Source organism: Gopherus flavomarginatus, chromosome 4, assembly GCF_025201925.1.
Source record: "Gopherus flavomarginatus isolate rGopFla2 chromosome 4, rGopFla2.mat.asm, whole genome shotgun sequence".
Lineage (NCBI taxonomy): Eukaryota > Metazoa > Chordata > Testudines > Testudinidae > Gopherus > Gopherus flavomarginatus.
In genome coordinates, this window is record NC_066620.1 from 91,096,541 (window position 1) to 91,115,312 (window position 18,772).

The 18,772-nt window shown below is 39.8% G+C and overlaps 1 protein-coding gene across 5 annotated transcripts in view; it reads left to right on the top strand.

Annotated features, from left to right (window-relative positions):
• Positions 1-18,772, top strand: part of PDE10A (phosphodiesterase 10A) — a 601,549-nt gene that overhangs the window by 502,230 nt on the left and 80,547 nt on the right. For all 5 annotated transcript variants that reach the window (XM_050949040.1, XM_050949037.1, XM_050949038.1 and 2 more), the window contains exon 6: positions 17,682-17,822. In XM_050949040.1, the coding sequence (XP_050804997.1) occupies positions 17,682-17,822 (141 nt within the window). The remainder of the gene's footprint in view (positions 1-17,681; positions 17,823-18,772) is intronic.

The following is an 18,772-nucleotide window of genomic DNA, read 5'->3' on the forward strand; positions in this document are numbered from 1 at the left end:
TTTAAAAGTAGACCAGTCGACAGTGTCCCATTCAAAGGTATGAATTAAATGTCATAGAACAGCCCTTTCAAAGGAAGAAATGAATCTAACTTTTGGGTTCTAGTTGACTCCTTTAATAAATATTTGGTCAAATAAAGATAACCCATTTTGTGATTCGGAAATCAGTCCTGTTCCAGGAGAGTTTTGTAACATAGGTATTTCTTGCAAAAGACTTACTGCTTTTCTTCCGTGGGCATATGCTTCACCACACATTGCCCACCTACTGTCAATACCATCTTCAGTTTTTTTCTGCCCAGGTCTGGTATTTAATCATTGTTCCAGTTTGGGGGTGATGCAGACCTCCACTGAGCTCGCAGGAAGTTTAGCCTTCACGTCTGAGAGTGCAGCCCGTGGATGGATGACTAGCTCTGCTTCTGGCTGCACTCTGTGAGAACTGAACAATAGCCCTACCTCCTCCACTTGCTCTTTGCAGAAACTAGTAGCAGCTTTAACCTTACAGCTCAAGATTTCAGATTATGCCCATCTTCTGCATGGGGGGGCACAAGATGAGGAGAGATACCTTACAACGTTATGACCTCCTGAGCAGCTGACATGGAGACTGTATGCAAACTGATCTTTGCTGTCTTTCATAGCTTTTTAGACAAAAAAAGGTAATGTGTTCCCTTATAATTAATTCTACCACTGAAAAAAATAAATACCAGGTGCATAAAAAATACACATTGATTACATTTGTCACTGAAATGTGATTACAATTGCCCCACAGTGGCATGGTGTTCATCTGCTCGTATAGGGCCTGATCCAAAGCCTGTCAAAATCTGTGAGATTTTCTGTTCACTTATCATAGAATCATAGACCTGGAAGGGACCTCAAGATGTCATCTAGTCCAGTCCCCTTCACTCAAGGCAGGACTAAGTATTACCTAGACCATCCCTGACAGATGTTTCTCTAACCTGCTTTTAAAAATCTCCAATGATGGAGATTCTGTCACCTCCCTAGGCAATTTATTTCAGTACTTAACCACCCTGACAGTTAGGAAGTTTTTTCTAACGTCCAACCTAAACCTCCCTTGCTGCAATTTAAGCCCATAGGTTAGGTCCATATTGTACTTCTGTCACTTAATAGTAATGCAGTAGATGTCTTTTGTAAAAAAAATTGTAACTAACATTAATTGGGGATTCTTGTTCCTGTGTACTGGACTTTTAACATTTTTGTCCTACCCTAAGTTTTATGGTTTTAAGGAGGTTACGTTTTCAAAGGCACAGATGGCAGTGAGGTATCTAACTACCATTGACTATCAGTGCGAGGTGGGTATCTCATTACCAATTGTATGTTTGAAAGTATCCCCCCTTGGTGGTTTAATTGCAGTTATTTTTGTTGCACAGATAAAACTTCCTGTGTTTTGCACTTCTGTTCTGTATAGCATATATAAATGCAAAATGATACAAGTTTCTAAATTTAGATGAATGATGCAGTTAAATATTTACACCCACATTTTCAAAAGTGGCCTCTAATTTTTGGTGGCTCAGTTTTTCAGGTATCCAGCTTGAGATATGGATAGCTATACTCTATCAAGTTTGGCAACCAAAAATAGTGGACAATTTTGAAATGTTGGCCTTAGGCTTTTTTAGCTAGCTTTGGAAATATTTGTAAAGGTTCTTGAATCCAGTCAGTAATCTCAACAGTCAGGATGACTACCTTAATATTAAGCCAATCTTTGTTTGAGCGTCATAGCATCGTGCTTTTTGAAGGAATAATTGAGAAGTTTTGTTGCCTGAGACTACTGACATCATTGTGTGTGGGTCTGTATATATGTATGTATCTGGGGAGAGGAGATGTGCTGTTGTATAAGAGCCTAGGAATCCGGGCACCCAGTGTTCTTAGGTACCCAGTGTAATCAAGAACCTAGGAATCCTGGTACCCAGTGTAATCATAGAACTGGAAAGGACCTAGAGAGGTCATCTAGTCTAGTCCCCTGCATTCATGGCAGGACTATATTACCTAGACCATTCCTGACAGATGATTGTCCATCCTGCTCTTAGAAATCTCCAATGATGGAGATTCCACAACCTCCCTAAGCAATTTATTCCAGAACTTAACCACTCTGACAGTTAGGCAGTTTTTCCCAATGTCCATCCTAAACCTCCCTGGCTGCAATTTAAACCCTTTGCTTCTTGTCCTATCCTCAGAGGTTAAGAGAAACAAATTTTCTTCGTCCCCCTCGTAACAACCTTTTACACACTTGAAAACTGTTATGTCCCCTTTCAGTTTTCTCTTTTCCAGATTAAGCAAACCCAATTTTTTCAATCTTCCCTCATAGGTCATGTTTTCTAGACCTTTAATCATTTTTGTCACTCTTCTCTGTTTCTCTCCAATTTGTCCACATATTCCTGAAATGTGGTGCCCAGAACTGGACACAATACCCCAGCTGAGGCCTAATCAAAGCAGAGTAGAGCAGAAGAATTACTTCTCGTGTCTTGCCTACAACACTCCTGCTAATACATTCCAGAAGGATGTTCGCTTTTTTTGCAACAGCGTTACACCATTGATTCATATTTAGCTTGTGGTCCACTATGACCCCCAGATCCCTTTCTGCAGTACTCCTTCCTAGGCAGTCATTTCCCATTTTGTATGTGTGCAACTGATCGTTCCTTCCTATGTGGAGTACTTTGCATTTGTCCTTATTGAATTTCATCCTATTTACTTCGGACCATTTCTCCAGTTTGTCCAGATCATTTTGAATTTTAATTCTATCTTCCAAAGCACTTGCCACCCCTCCATCTTGGTATCATCTGCAAACTTTATAAGTGTACTCTGTATGCCAGGGATGAGCAAACTTTTTGGCCTATGGGCCACATCTGGGTGGGGAAATCTCATGCAGGGTCATGAATGTAGAGCTGGGGCAGGCGGTTGGGGTGTGGGAGGGGTGCAGTGTGCAGGAAGGGGCTCAGGGCAAGGGGTTGGGGCACAGGAGGGGTCTGCCATATACAAGGGGGCTCAGAGCAGGGGGCTGGGGTGCAGGTGGAGGGTCAGAGTGTGGGGGGTGGCTCAGGTTAGGGGCTTGGGGCGCTCAAGGGTGCGGGCTGTGGCAGGAGGCTCAGGACAGGGGGTTGGGGGCTCAGGGCAGGGGGTTGGGGTGCAGCAGGGGGCTCAGGGCAGGGGGTAGGGGTACAGGAGGGGTGCAGCAGGGAGTTAGAGTGAGGGGTACAGAAGGGGTGCGGGATGCAGGCTCCAGCCTGGTGCCGCTTACTTTGAGCAGCTCCAGGGTGGCAGTGGCACGCAGCGGAGCTAAGACAGGCTCCCTGCCTGACCTGGCCCCGCATCACTCCCGGAGGCGGCTGGCACCATGTTCCTGCGGCCCCTTGGGGTGGGGGAGGCAGAGGGCTCTGCATGCTGTCCTCACTTGTGGGTACCTGCGGGTACCTCCCCTGAAGCTCCATTCTTCCAGGGATGGCAATCCCATGGGGTGGATCCAAAGCCCTGATGAACCAGATCCAGCCCACAGGCCGTAGTTCGCCCACTCCTGCTATATGCCATTATCTAAATCATTGATGAAGATATTGAACAGAACTGATCCCTGCAGGACCACACTCATTATGCCCTTCCAGCATGACTGTGAACCACTGATAACTACTCTCTGGGAACGGTTTTCCAACCAGTTTTGCACCCACCTTATGGTATAGCTCCATATAGTTCATATTTCCCTAGTTAGTTTATGAGAAGGTCGTGCAAGACTGTATCAAATCCACCGGTAACGTGTGCTGTGACCCCATTTAAGGACTTACAAAATCAGTATCAAGAGAAAAGTGAAGGCAATTGCTTTCTTAAGCTGGGGATTCCATTATGAATCCTTATTTGTACAGTTTATAGTTGCTATAAAAGCTCACTGTGGCAATCTTGACATGCAAAGTTGATAGTCATAGAGCAACTTTTTGGTATGAGATTTCCAATAACTACCGTTGTCCAATTTTAATGCATGAATTTATACACAACAGAGAAGAAAGTCTCCTTGTTTCAAATACTTTGGAATCTAGGTTTACAAAGTGAGACCCAACAAGCAATTACTTCATATCATGGGAGATGTTTGTGCTTTTTATTTTTAATGTTGAAGGAACAGGAAAACAGCCTCGTCATTGCAATTTTAAAACTGGCTTTAGTAAATTAGTCATAAATGCTTCCCACTCTCTTGATTTTAGTATGGATAGCCCTTTCTGTACTTGAAAATTGCATTTGAATATGGTGAAATGAATATGCCTTTTTAAAAAATGACTGCATATTTGATTAATTCAAAAGAAAGTTCTGAATTAGTCCGTCTGCAGTATTCTGCTTTGTGCATAATACAGCTGTCACACTGGCTTCCAAAGAGGCATCTCACTAATGGAGAAAAGTCCTATATAATTTAACAGAACAAGATATCTTTCTGTAAGTGTTTTAACCATCTTACAGAATTGAATAGGAAATTATATCTCTGCTCTTGAATTTTATAAGATTGTTAAATAGTTGTCACGCCTAATAAAATTCCATAGGTTTTCAGAGTAATTTCTGTATAACCTTATTGATTTTATCTTTATTAAATTCTACAGGACTTTTCCATAAAGGTATGTTGGAGTTGTTTGGTGATGCTATGTACGTGCAGCAGTTTCCTGCTGAGAAAAGAGGCAAGTAGATTGCCCCCAAGTTCTCTGGAGTAGGATCTCTGAGGTGGCAGCCACTACATCTGTTTAAAGTGTTCACTGTGCTTTTTCACACAAACCAGCGGTCTGTAGCAGATGTCAAAGGGAACATGGGCATTGGGTTGCCTAGAATTGCTGGCAGTGCTAACACTCCCTTCACAATGTGCTCAGGAAGTGCAAGCACCAGGATTCTGCTGCCTCCTACACTGTTCCCTGAAAGAGTGTAAAGGGCTTCTTGTGTCCTGTTTACCCCCCTCCTGCGCACACATTCCCTGTGCCCCTGTCCTAATTAGCCTGTGAAATGGTCTACTTACAAGTTTGTCTGATAGGCTGGTACAATTACAAATAAGACACTTTGGTCTTAAGGACACTAACACGCATTTGAAAATACCACCTAATTGTGTTTACCTTGGATACTGGAACATCCTTGAAAGCAAACGGTAATGGTTCTCAACTCTCAGGGAAAGACTTTTACTCTATTTTGTTCCCTCCGTTTTATTACCCAAAACAGGTGTAGCCTGATTTGGGGTGGGTTAGTAGGATTGGTGTAATTTATCCACTTAATTTAATTTTATTTGATTGATTAATTTTTAATTGATTAGTAATATTAATAATAATAATTGGATATTAATCAGTATGGGTTTGGCTCGCCAGTATATTTAAGCAGAAGATAAAGTTCGTCCTGAATCAGGCTTCACAGAGTTTATAAAAGGAACTTTGGGGTATAATGACAGGAGTTTACACTGAGACAGATATAGTCATAAAGACCTTTTTATTAAAATCAATGAAACAACAAGTAAATGTTAAATCAGTTCAAGATTACAAAGTTACAAAATATCACAGTTCTTTAAGAGAGATATTTATGATAATACGTTGTTATAAGCTCACTCTGTGTAGTGCAGCAGCACTTTGGGCGTTTTCCACACCTCTGATAGAGGAAGCTATTGTATGCTTTCTGGTTTAACACTATATATACTAAATGCTTTAACTAAAATGAAATATGAGGGAGATTAAATCCCTTTTCACTTACTGTTTTGAAAAGAAATAATACTACGGCCTATTAATAGTTACTAGCCGTCGTGGATGGGTAGCATCAATACGTAGATGGGGGTGGAGGCGATGAAGAGTAGATAGGAACAGATAGATGGGTGTATTGCCTGTCTAATGGTGATTTATTACACCTTTTATAGAGCATTTATCGGAAATCCTTCCTCTTATGCCCAAATTTCATCTTTCCCTCACAGAAATGTTAGTGTACACTTGTCTTATAGGCTAAGATATCTGTGCGTATGAATGACAGGTATGTACTCATTTGTGGTGTACTTGTTAGATTTGTGGGCAAAAATCCCTTTTTCCACCCTTTACTGTCATTGGTTCAGTTAAAGGTCTCCAGACATCTGTGTAGGTATTTTGTCTTATTATAACTTTTCTGAGTAAGAGTCTCAAAATGTGCTAAAGTTGCCATAGCGTCATACAGGATGTTTGACCTGTAGGTATCTTGCATTTCAGCTATTGCTTTATAAATCTATAAGCCTTTTACATACTTAAATTTATCAAAAAGACATTTTATATATGCCAACAGATTAATCCTCAGGGCTACACAGGGAATTACATACAGTTCATAACTGCAAAAGTTTTGGTCTTAATTGAGCATAGCATTTAATCATGTGTTTAACTTGAATGACTTAATTAAGTCCTATTGACTGCAGTGGGATTTACTGATGTTCCTAAATACTATATTAAATAGAGATGGACTTAAGCACATGCTTCCAGCTTGGGGCCTGTGTGTGAATGTTCCCAAAACTTTTTGTTTTGTGTCACAACTACAATATTTATGTATTAATATATGAGCAGTTCCTGCAAATTCTTTCTCACTCATGTAGTTTTTATTCCTGTGAGTAATTCCGCTCTGGTTAGTTATAATACTATACTCATGTGAATAAGGATGTGCAGGTTTGGGCCCATTTTAGTTTTTGAAATGTAATAGCAAGACTCTTACATTAGTTTCTGTCTTATATTGTGAGCATTATCTATTTCCTGATGCTGTAAATTGCTATGCCAGACCAATCATCCTCCCTTCAGATGGTGATTCACAACAGCTTTATTGTAAAGAGAATTGTCAGAGGCCACAAGTATGTGCACATACTCTGCGTTTCAGGGTGAATGTAATAGAGTTATTATTCTAGAATTCCTACAGTATGTAGAAATTGTTGTTCTAGCTAGATATGCAGTGCCATCTAGTGACTTTATGTAGAAGGAAGACTGTAGATATTAAGAACTCTGGAGTAATGACTAGTGATTGTAGTTGTCTCAGTTTTTGGATGGTCAAATGGAGACAGCTTAAAGCCCACTGATTTTTGTGGAAGTATAGAGCACTCATTGTCTGAAAGTCAATCACTCTAAGGTATCTCAAGTTGGTAGCTCCCAAAATCACTAAAATTATTTCTGCCATTGTACATCCTTTGTATATGTAGAGAGAAAAATCTTTGTTTCTTCCATATTTGTCAGTGTACATTGCACTGCCCAATAGCAAAGTCTCCAGAAATTAAATACATTTAGAAATGGTAGCCTCCGTCTTAAAAACAAACTAACTCAGAAAATATACCAACTCGTTTGGTATTTTAGCACATGACTTTTGATTGAGATAAGTTAGCATTCCCATTATTCAGCTTCCCCATTCTTAAGTGATTTATCATAGGCCCCCAAAATTATCAGCTATGTTACATATTGTTTTACAGTGTACACATATGTTGTCTTCGCTTCAGTTTTCTAACATTATATCTGTTTTCCAAGCATACTTAATACTGTATTGTAGAAAAATGCAGAGCTCTTCAGATAAATTGTGAGTTATCAGTGTTTCTGTAAAAATGCAAGAAGTTATTTGTTCTTTCCCCCCCTGGCTGACTTCTCCTAGCAGTGAGATTGCTGGCAATTGTGTTCAAACACAGAATACAGTTGGCTTTAATTGTGGAAGATTTTTAGAGCTATTTCATCTGGCTGGTTATTCAACTTGGGCATTTTACAATTCCAACCTTTTCTGCTGGGGATACTTTCCTATTGATTTGGTTTATTGTATTGGTCATCATTTCTACTGGGCTTTGTTTTGTTCATTTAAGAATATGATTTTAAGGCACAGTCCTTGATATATGCTTGCTAAGAATTTTTATTGTACAAGAGTTTGAATATGCTCTTATATGTTGGGCTGCCATGTCCTTTAACAAAAAACAAAACAAACCACTCTGCCTCTATTACCAAATGGAAGAGAATATGAGATGCACATATGCTTAAGCTCACTTAATATCAATTTGCTTAATATAAAATTCTCTTGAATGGAAATGTCTTTTCTAGGCATCAAAGTATACAACAACAATTTAGCACTGATGTGTCCATTTAATATCAATTGGATGTTAAATAATTTTCCATTCAGCATTTTTGAGACCCATTCTTTCTTCCAGTGAAATGAGCTACAAAACTCTCTGAATGAAACAGAGGCAAGATCACATCCCTTGTAATAAAAAAAAACAAAAACAAAAAAAAAACAAAAAATTGTGAATGGAATGCTTTATAACGTGTGTACTTACTTTAGCCCTAAACTCATACTATCTGCAAAATCTGGCTTCTGTCTTTGTGACATAAAAATCTGAAGTGTTCTAAAAATCTGTTATTGTTATTGCTTAACAGAGCAGGAGTATTTTTTTAAAAAAGAAAAAGAGCAACTGAATGGCTCACTATCTGTTAATGACTCAGGTCTCCTGTTCAAATGCAGCCCAAGGAAACTTTTTATCGTCTGATGACTGCTTATGTAAAATGTATTTGACGATTTATCAGGTTCCCAATGGCTACAGCACAGCAACCACAATAAGAGCTGGCATGAACTGGCTCCTTTATTATCAGTCTCATCTGTAAGGTCAGTGACTGACTGAGCCTGTGGACTGAAGTTCCCCCTTAGCCTTAGAAGTGGATCTTCCAGGAGATGGTTGAGGAACATTGGTAGCACAGTGTAGGGCAACTTAGACGACTGCTACTCATGCTGTATGATTTCTGTTGATAAACAGAGGGCTTTGGTCTCAGGGGTTCTCAGTCTAGCACTTCAATCAAACACTAAAATCACACTTAAAATATCCAACAAATCAGTTTTGCTATGGTAACAGGTACCTGAGAATATTGTCCAGTTGATGAAATTCTTCCAAAATTCATTATCACACGCATCACTCCTTGTTATGGTAAACCATAAAACTTAATATATTAGTGTCATGGTGATGATATTATAGTAGAGGTTGTGTATATGTAGCGTACATAAGTTGAGTGGCAGTTGTGTGGGTTTTTTTTTTTTTTCCACTACTAGTGGAAGTTGTTAGGGTTTCTTTTTAGCAATTCTTATTTTGTGAGACTCAACATATGACCAGTGCAGATTTGAGGCCAAAATTTAGCATACTGTTTTAGGAAATTATTATAGTGCTAAACTTGGTTTAAATTGGTTTGGTCAATGTTATTTTATAGGCAACAAAACAAAATAAAAAACCATCACCGCACAGCAAAAAATGCAACTAACCAAACAGTAACAGCAGCAAAGGTAGTGGGTAGTGTACTGTAGATTCTTTTTTACAGTCCTGTAACTAAAAATATATTTCTTTATCAACTAAAAGTTTACAGGCCTTCAATCCTTCATTTGAATCCTGGTACATTGAAATACTTCAGAATTCATAAATGATAATGACTCAGCTATTTGAGTTTGAAAAGTGATCACTATTTACGCATAGTTACACAATTCAACCAAGATTCATGAGTCTTTTTTTGGTTTTGTTCATGGATGATAAACACTAATGTAAATCTAAAAAACTGACACTAGAGGGAACTTTGTAGAAAAATACTTCACCTCTTTGTTGGCAAATCTCTGAACTTTTTAGTTCTGACAGAGAAGGGAGTAAGGGAGTTTTCAGTACACTCTGGGGGCCTCTGCAGTAGGGTCAACAGTGAGAGTCTTGGGTCCTTCTAACTAGCCACAGTTAATTGAGGGAAAAGTCTGTCACCAAACAGACCTTGCTGAAAGAAGGGGGAATAACGGTCTGTCAACCTTTGACACTGTCCTAACTGAGTGAAGAGATTTTGTTGCTGCCTCTGGAAGAGGGGATAACAGATCAAGATAGGGAAGAGCAGAGGCCTGTTGAGTGGGATGGAAGGAGCTCTTACTCTCTAGGACACAGGATTGGAATTTCAAGCAAGCTTCCAGAGTTTCATAATCAAACAGATTCTCTCATCCTTTTGATGTTTACTCATTAATAGAGATGTCTCAGTTTATTGGCCTTGAGGACACAGTGAAAGGCCCGTGAATGGGATGGAGCATCCTTTATTATGAGATTTTTGTTTGTTTTGCTTTGCTTTGTTGGGTTTTTTTGAGGAGGAAAGGAGGTTGCAGGTTGCCTCTGAAAAGAGACAGATTTGTGTGTGTAGGGTTTTTATATTTGGTTTTGGACATGCCCCTGGAGTTATGTGAAAGCACATTTAATACATCTAATTAATGACTTAATAAAATAGTGATACCATTGCTTTGCTGAATTGAGTTTCACATATGTTCAGCTGTCATCTTGGGGAACCAGATACATTTGGGTGGGGGGGGGGGAGTCAGGAGATTAGTTTGAAACAAACTGTTAGCTTTAAAGTCTGCAAGAGGTCATCTTGGCTTGTCAGTGTCCCATTAATTTAATGCAATTTTCATTCATATTCCCACATGTCATATTACATCATTCTTACTCCCATCTTTGTGTGTTTCATGGGCCATCTGCATTTTTGGAAACTGTACAATGTCAACTATACTCTCAGTGCTAAACAAATAATACTGTTAACACATACCAATAATCATAGTCTTATGTTTTTCTAAATCTTCAGCCCTTCTTTCCCTTAGAAGGGTACAAATTAACAAACAAAACATTTAGAAAGAAAGAAATGTGCATGTAGGTTTATTAGCTTATTTGATTTTTTAAAAAACAAATAAATTGGGGCAGTGGGGTTGGGGGTGAACTACTTTTTCTGTGTGCTCTGGTTTCCTGAGTTTTATTAAGATTCATTTCTATTTGGATCCCAAGACACCTACTTTTTCTATCTGTTGCATAAAATATTCTTCTTGCTTTTATTCAAATAAGCTTAATAACATCAAACTTGGATTAAGTTTTAAGTCTCATGAAAGGCAAGTAGCCATGTAAATGTAAAATTCCTAATTGAATATAATAATGTATATGCATGCCATCAGATTATAAGAATATAATTGAAAACAGAATAAAAATGCTTTTCAATTCTGGCAGTGTTTTGCTGGCTTATATGGGTTTATCCAATATATTGAAAGGGGGATTTCTGCTGGATTCTTAAATTTGCGCTCTCACTACATATAAGAAACTATGCTTGTATAGCAAAAAATCTGACTTGAACAGTTCCCTTGTCCCTTCAAGAGGCCAAGCTTAAAAAGAAGTTGTGTATTTATATGGGTTCAGAGCATAATGTCTCAGATTAGACTTAAGTGAATGAGCGCCAAACCTCAGTATTGCACCTGCCTCTACGAGATGCAACAGAAGAAAATGGTTGTCTTGTATATGGTCACTAGCACTTTCCTGTCCAAAGAAGTGTTGTTTCTTCAGATCACGTAAGTAGTATGGAATACAACATGGTGGAATCTATCAGAGCTAAAGGACGATTTTATTTATTTATTTATTTATTTATTTCTAAGATAATTTGGTTTCCATCACTGTGAGAATATCAGACTGATATCACAAGTTACTGAAGGTCTGTATCTACAAAAGATACAGCTTCTCCTAACTACCTCCATCAATGTGCCTCAATCCTGATCTAGAGGGAGCACAGCATCCAGGCCCATTCTGTACTAAGGGCGTATCTATTCAGAGATCTAGTGAACAGCAAGCTGGGATCAGGGCTGGCTCTAGATTTTGTTGCTGCGCCAAGCAAAAAGCAAACAAACAAACCTCCAAGAGCACAACTGTCGAAGCAAAAAAGCAACAAACAAACAAACAAAAAAAAAAACGCCCTCCCAGAATGCCACCCCAAGCACATGCTTGGTTTGCTGGTGCCTAGAGCTGCCATGTACTGTGTGGCAATGAGGACCCTGCTACCATGAATTAGAAGTTCCATAGTGTGATTTGACATACCACTATTTGTTTCAGTATTTTTTTATGTCACTCTGATATTGTAACTGCCATGAGAGCTAAAAGTTAGAAACAGTAGGTCAAAGTGCACTATGGAACTTCTAGTGCATAGCAGGCTAGTGCACTGTAGATTCACAGTCTGGCTTGCCCTGTCCAAAGTCTCTGCAGTGACAAGCCCTTAACCTCTCTTCTAACACCGTCAACAATCATTCTAGTGGTATTTATGTGATCTGGATACAGGACTACCATGTAATTTAATGTAGGCCCCTGCAAGCAGATGGCATTTACTTTTATAACACCCACCCAGAGACACAAGTGAAAGTTTCCGTATCCTCTGATCCAATCACCTTCTCAGTTTTCATTCCTCTCTCCTACTCTGCTTGAGTTCTACATGCCCTTCTTCTCCTCTGACTTGACCATTTGTCTCACCTTCCCAACCATTTCTTTGTCCCCCTTTGCGTAGTCAAAACTCCCACCTGACAAAACATTTAATACATGAAAAAATCCACAACGTGCATTAAGCACCACCAAAGTCAGCTCATGATTCTGTATTTGTACCCGTTGTCCTTCTGGCCCCTTGCTACTCCTTGTCTTTGTGTTTTGTACCCATGTCATATTGACTTAGATTGTGAACTCTTCAGGATAGGGACCTGTTTTTCTGGTGTTTTAATAACATGCTTAGCACAGTTTGCGTGCTGTAAAACAAACAACAATCAGATATAACACAAGAACCTGTCAAATGAGGAATCAGTTGGCTGGGACTACTCATGGTGGTAAGTCCTGTATCTGGTAGTGTTTCCAGGATCAGGCCCTGAGATTGAGATCTATTGGGATTTGCTGCTGCTTTGTCTACAAAGGGTCATTCATATCTAAGGCACTGTAATATTTAAATAATAAAATTACTTTTAATCCCCTGATTCAACCTTATGTCCAGACTGAAACCATTTTAGGAAAATAAAAGGACCTCAGAAAGAAGGTGGTGTTTTTGTTTTGACTTTCAAGGTGATGCTCTGTTCTGAACAGTTTGATTCTCTCATAGCGGAAGAGTACATGCAGTATCACTTTCCACTGTTGGAAAAGGAATCTTTAGGTTTGATATACCTAGGATATAGACAAATTCATTAATATTAATTATCCTTAAAAATAATGTGTGATAGTATCTGGAGCTTGGGAAATTTAATCCCTATAATAGGCTTAATGAAAGCAGCATCTGATGGTAAAATTAATCAGTGCAATCATATGACTGCATATGTGTCTGGACAATTAAGACTTTCTGATGCCTAATGAAAAAGCTTGCAGTACATTCTATTTGGAGAAATCTTTCCCTAAATATTCTATATTTTCTGATTTTTGTTTCCATAATTTTTGTTAATAGGGACATTTTGCGTGAATAAAGATCTTTCATCCTTAGTATATTTCCTGTCTATTTCTTACCAAAAATCATAATGCTATTTATTTTTACTGTTACTTATTGTATGGAAATCCTGCATATTATTATTGATTAAAACAGTTTTATTTAATTTTGCTATTGAAATAAATCAAATCATTTGGACTAATGGTTTCAGCACCAAACTAATAATAAGCCACCCTTGCCTATTTAAAAAGAGTCTCTTCAAAAAGTGCTTTTGGTTTTATTAATGAAAAGAATGTATTAAAAAGGATGAGGGAAAAGGATGGTCCAGTGGCTAGAGCACTAGGCTTCAGACTTGGGAAGCCAGAATGTGTTTCCATGCTCTGCCACAGACTTCCTGTGTGACTGGGAAGTCACCTAGGTCTGGTCTACACTACGCATTTAAACCGAATTTAGCAGCGTTAAACCAATTTAACCCTGCACCCATCCACACAACGAGGCCCTTTGTATCGCTAGAAAGGGCTCTTTAAACTGGTTTCTGTACTCCTCCCCGACGAGAGGAGTAGTTCTGAAATCGGTATTGCCATGTTCGATTAGAGTTAGTGTGGCCGCAAATCGATGGTATTGGCCTCCGGGCAGTATCCCACAGTGCACCATTGTGGCCACTCTGGAAAGCAATCTGAACTTGGATGCACTGGCCAGATAGACAGGAAAAGGCCCGCGAACTTTTGAATTTCATTTCCTGTTTGCCCATCGTGGAGCTCTGATCAGCACGGGTGGCCATGCAGTCCCAAATCCAAAAGGAGCTCCAGCATGGACCGTACAGGAGATACTGGATCTGATCGCTGTATGGGGAGACAAATCTGTTCTATCAGAGCTCCGTTACAGAAGACGAAATGCCAAAGCATTTGAAAAAATCTCCAGGCTATAGTAGACAGAGTCCACAGCAGGGACTCAGCACAGTGCTGCGTGACAAGTGTAACAGAAAGCCAAAGAATCAAATGGACACTCATGGAGGGAGGGAGGGGGGACTGAGGACTCCAGCTATCCCACAGTCCCCAGTCTCTGAAAAGCATTTGCATTCTTGGCTGAGCTCCCAATGCCTGTAGGGTCAAAAACATTGTCTGCGGTGGTTCAGGGTATATCTCGTCAATGTACCCTCCCCCCCCCGTGAAAGAAAAGGGAAAAAAATCGTTTCTTGCCATTTTTCTATGTCTACTGCATGCTGCTGGTAGACGCGGTGCTGCGGCGCTGAACAGCAGCATCCCCTCCCCTTCCTTTCCTGATGGCAGACGGTACAAAATGGTGGAAAACCGTCATCATCCCGTGAGTGCTCCTGGCTGGCCTCAGTGAGGTCGGCCGGGGGTGCCTGGGTAAAAATGGGAATGACTCCCTGTCATTCCTGGCAGACAGTACAAAATGCTTGGTAATGGTCCTCATCATAGCAGCTGGAGCCTGAGCTCCATCGGCCCCCCCCCACTCCCTTTGATGTTTAAAGAAAAGATTATGTACTCCCTGGACTATCATAGCAGTGGGAGGCTGCACTCCTCTTCCCTCCACCCTTTAATGTCCTGCCTGGGCTATCATAGCAGCTGGAGGCTGCCTCCCTATCATTTTATCTCACTAAAAAGTCAGTGTTTCTTATTCCTGCATTCTTTATTACTTCATCACACAAATGGGGGGACATTGCAATGGTAGCCCAGGAGGGTTGGGGGAAGAGGGAAGCAACGGGTGGGGGTTGTTGCAGGGGTACCCTCTAGAATGGCATGCAGCTCATCATTTCTGCAGGATCTCTGGGGCTCTGACCTGGAGCGGCTGTGCTCTCTGGCTCTCTAGTAGACTTGCCCCATATTCTAGCAGGACTGACTCTATCTTTAGATACAACATAAAGGAGGGAATGACCCGGGGAGTCATTCCCATTTTTGTCCATGCTCCCCCGGCCGACCTCAGCGAGGCCAGCCAGGAGCACCCGTGACAGCAGCAGACGGTACAAAATGATTGATAACCGTCATTGCCAATTTCCAATTGCAAACGGTGCAAAATAACTGATAACCGTCATCTCATCTCCAATTTACAATGGCAGATGGTGCAATAGTTATGGTAATCATCTCTGCTACCTTGCAAAGGCAAATGAATGCTGCTGTGTAGCACTGCAGTACCGCCTCTGTCAGCAGCATCCAGTACACATACGGTGACAGTGACAAAAGGCAAAGCAAGCTCCATGGTTGCCATGCTATGGCGTCTACCAGGGTAATCCAGGGGAAAAGGGGCGCGAAATGGTTGTATGCCGTTGCTTTCACGGAGGAAGGATTGAGTGATGACATTTACCCAGAATCACCCATAACACTGTTTTTGCACCATCATGCATTGGGATCTCAACCCAGAATTCCTATGGGCGGGGGAGACTGCGGGAACTATGAAATAGCTACAGGATAGCTACCCACAGTGCAACGCTCCAGAAATCGACGATACATGGACGCACACCGCCGAATTAATGTGCTTAGTGTGGCCGCGTGCACTCGACTTTATACAATCTATTTTACAAAACTGGTTTATGTAAAATCGTAATAGTCCTGTAGTGTAGACATACCCCTAGCCTCTCTGTGTCTCCACTTGTAGAATGATTGTGATAGTACTGCCCTACCTCACTGCGAGTGGTTGTGATGGATATCAGGGGGCCATATAATTACCTAAAGTAGATAAAGATAAAGACATGAAATCCTGACCCCTTGAAGTCAATGGATATTTTGCTATTGATTTCAGTAGAGCCAGGATTTCACTTAAGATTTGAAATATTCTGGTTCCTGTGCATATAACTGTCTTATGACTTTTATACTGACAATCACTAACATGTTGCTTTGTTGTTTTGCCATTCAACTTTGGATGTCTGATTATTTGAGAAATAAAAAAAATGTTTTAAAGGGGAAGTGGTTAGGAGAAGGGAAGAGAAAATAACACTCTGACAGTAGAGAACGGTATATTTGTGGATTTATTTTTATTAACAAGCAAAGAGTAAATTAAGTTGAATGGTCCTGCTCTCTAGAAATACAACTTTAATAATTATTTAACCCATTAATCACAATTTTAGCTAATTTTCTTGCTGATACGCATGATTCTCTCAGTATTTCAGCCACTAGTGGCAGCCTGTCAGATGCTTTTGAGTGACCGAGCAAACCTTCAAATTGTACAGCTAGTACAGTGTCAACTGGCTAGTGAGGAAAGCCAAATAGCTCTGAAGTAGTGACCAACAAAAAACAGTAACTCAAACAGCACTGTCATTGCAATAACAAACAGGCAAATAGTGCTAAAACTGTGGGCTAGTTCCTTATTGAAGATAATGGTGCTATTTTGATTCATGGCAGGCTGGGAAATTGTTTCATGCATCTAGCAATAAATACCTTACAGAAAGCCATAACTACTTCCATAGACTCATGAAATGGAAGATGATGATCATCTAGTCCATTTGCCTTACAGCATGTGATTATTCCTTGCAATATGTAGTTGATCCTAAAATCCTTGTGAACGTTACTCTCCTAGACTCCCAATGGGAGATGAGCACCCGGAGGGCTGGCAGGTTAGCCTCTGTGTATGCTTGTGGTTGTGTTCAATCTATTTATTTTTTGTAATTTAATGTTTGGTTTTAATAATAAAGAGGAAAAATATAGATGTTCTAGTTTAGTCTCCCTTAGGCCTTGATGCTGCAGTTGGAGCTATGTAACCAGCAGCTTTTTCCTGTGCTGACACCATTTACTTTACTAATGCTACCTTGGTTTATACTTCAGCATTATAAAAAAAAAAAGTCATTGTTTTCTGGAAGGCTTTCATAAAGTGAAAGTTGTCATAACTAATTCTGAGTCTTCAGCAACATAATCAGCTCGGATTGATCTTGAGTAGCAAAGCCAGCAAATCAGAATGCATGCAGGGGGACACGTTCATACTTGCTCAGAGGCCCCACTGTCCTCAGTTGTGCTCCACATTGGTTCAAATATCGATCTGCCTGGATACAATTGCAGGTTCAGGGCCAAAGCCACCTGACCCTGGAGACAGAGGTGGGGAAGTAACCGGAAAGAGAAATTAGAACGTGGAGTTATCTGTGTTTGTTAAAACTTTTCTATGAAAAGATGGAAGTAAATGTATCCTTGACAAAAGAGTAGTTTTCTGTTATCTGGTCACTTACTGCTCTGGAGTTCTATACGATACATAATGTATTCAAAAGGGCAGAATATATTTCTGATGTAAGTGAGCACAGCTGATATTGACTACAATAGGTGTTGCATCCATTTATGCCAGGGATGAATTTGCTATTATCTCTTGATGCTGTTGTTGACAGAATTAAGCTGAGTCCATCAGTCCACCTCAGTTTCATTGTTGTCATCTTAAAAATGGATCTGCCTAAATTATTTTAATTTAACCTGTAATTCTTATTATTTATTTTACATAATAACACAAAAATTACTGTGCAAGTACAGTGAAACTTTCTAATGGCATTTTCTTTCTCCTTCTGATTAGAGCCTCTGTGTGTTCACACCTCCGGGAGCTAAGGAAGGACAACCACAGCTCATTCCTGCAGGGCCCATTGCACTTGGCACCACAATATCTGCATATGTAGCCAAATACAGAAAAACTTTGTTAGTAGAAGATATTCTGGGGGTAAATTACTTTCTCTTTTTAAAGAGATACATGCATTTTTTTTCCAAAAAATGTATTACTGTTGAAATGTAAACTGGATTTTTCATACAGTAAATAATTTACATTGCTACTAGTAGTGTTTGACCAGAAGCATGAATTCTCTATGTCTGGATTAGTTTAATAAAAACTCTTCCCTATATATTTTTTTTAACTTTTATAAATGTTACACATTTTTTAAAAAATAACTTTTTTGTCCAGATGAGGGAAATAACACTTCTGTGCAATAAAAATCCATGGGGGAAAAAAGCATGATCAGCCAAAAATTCCGTTCCTAGCCCTCAGAACAGGCAGTATGCCAAGCCCAACTGCTAAAGTGACTGGCACTGTATTAACTTGCACATAGCCAACTAAATTTTGATTTAATACGTGACACTACTTGCATTACTTTAAAATTTTCTCAGTAGTTTTCAGTGAATACCTTAATGTTTTATATATGTATATTTCATATTCATAATTAAATTGTAGAGATTTGTGGGGGAAAATATATGAATATCTTCTGGTTTACACTCTCACCAGAGCACCAGTATAGCTTGGCAGCTTTTCTCTTATCAAATAGATCTTTATTTGCAAAGATTGTGCATGTCCATATGTGCCGACTCATTCACTTTTGGCTCAGAAGAAATCTTTTCTATTTAGTGTATGTTCTTCTAGAATTCAGGCTCTCCATCTCATCGGAGTGTAAGCAGTGTTAGGGTGGCCTGTGGGTTGGATTTGGGAAAAGTGCAAGGTCTGTTTCCATTGGGCCTGTTTTCCTCTACTTCCAGACCCCTTTTTCTTGTTTGCTTTTCTACAAGGGGTTATTGACCATAGTGAATGGGTTCCAGAGGCTTTGGGAGTGTTTCAACAAGGGGAAGCAGCAGGCCCTTATACACTGACTTGCATGATCCCTCTCCATGCAAGCAGGCACTAAA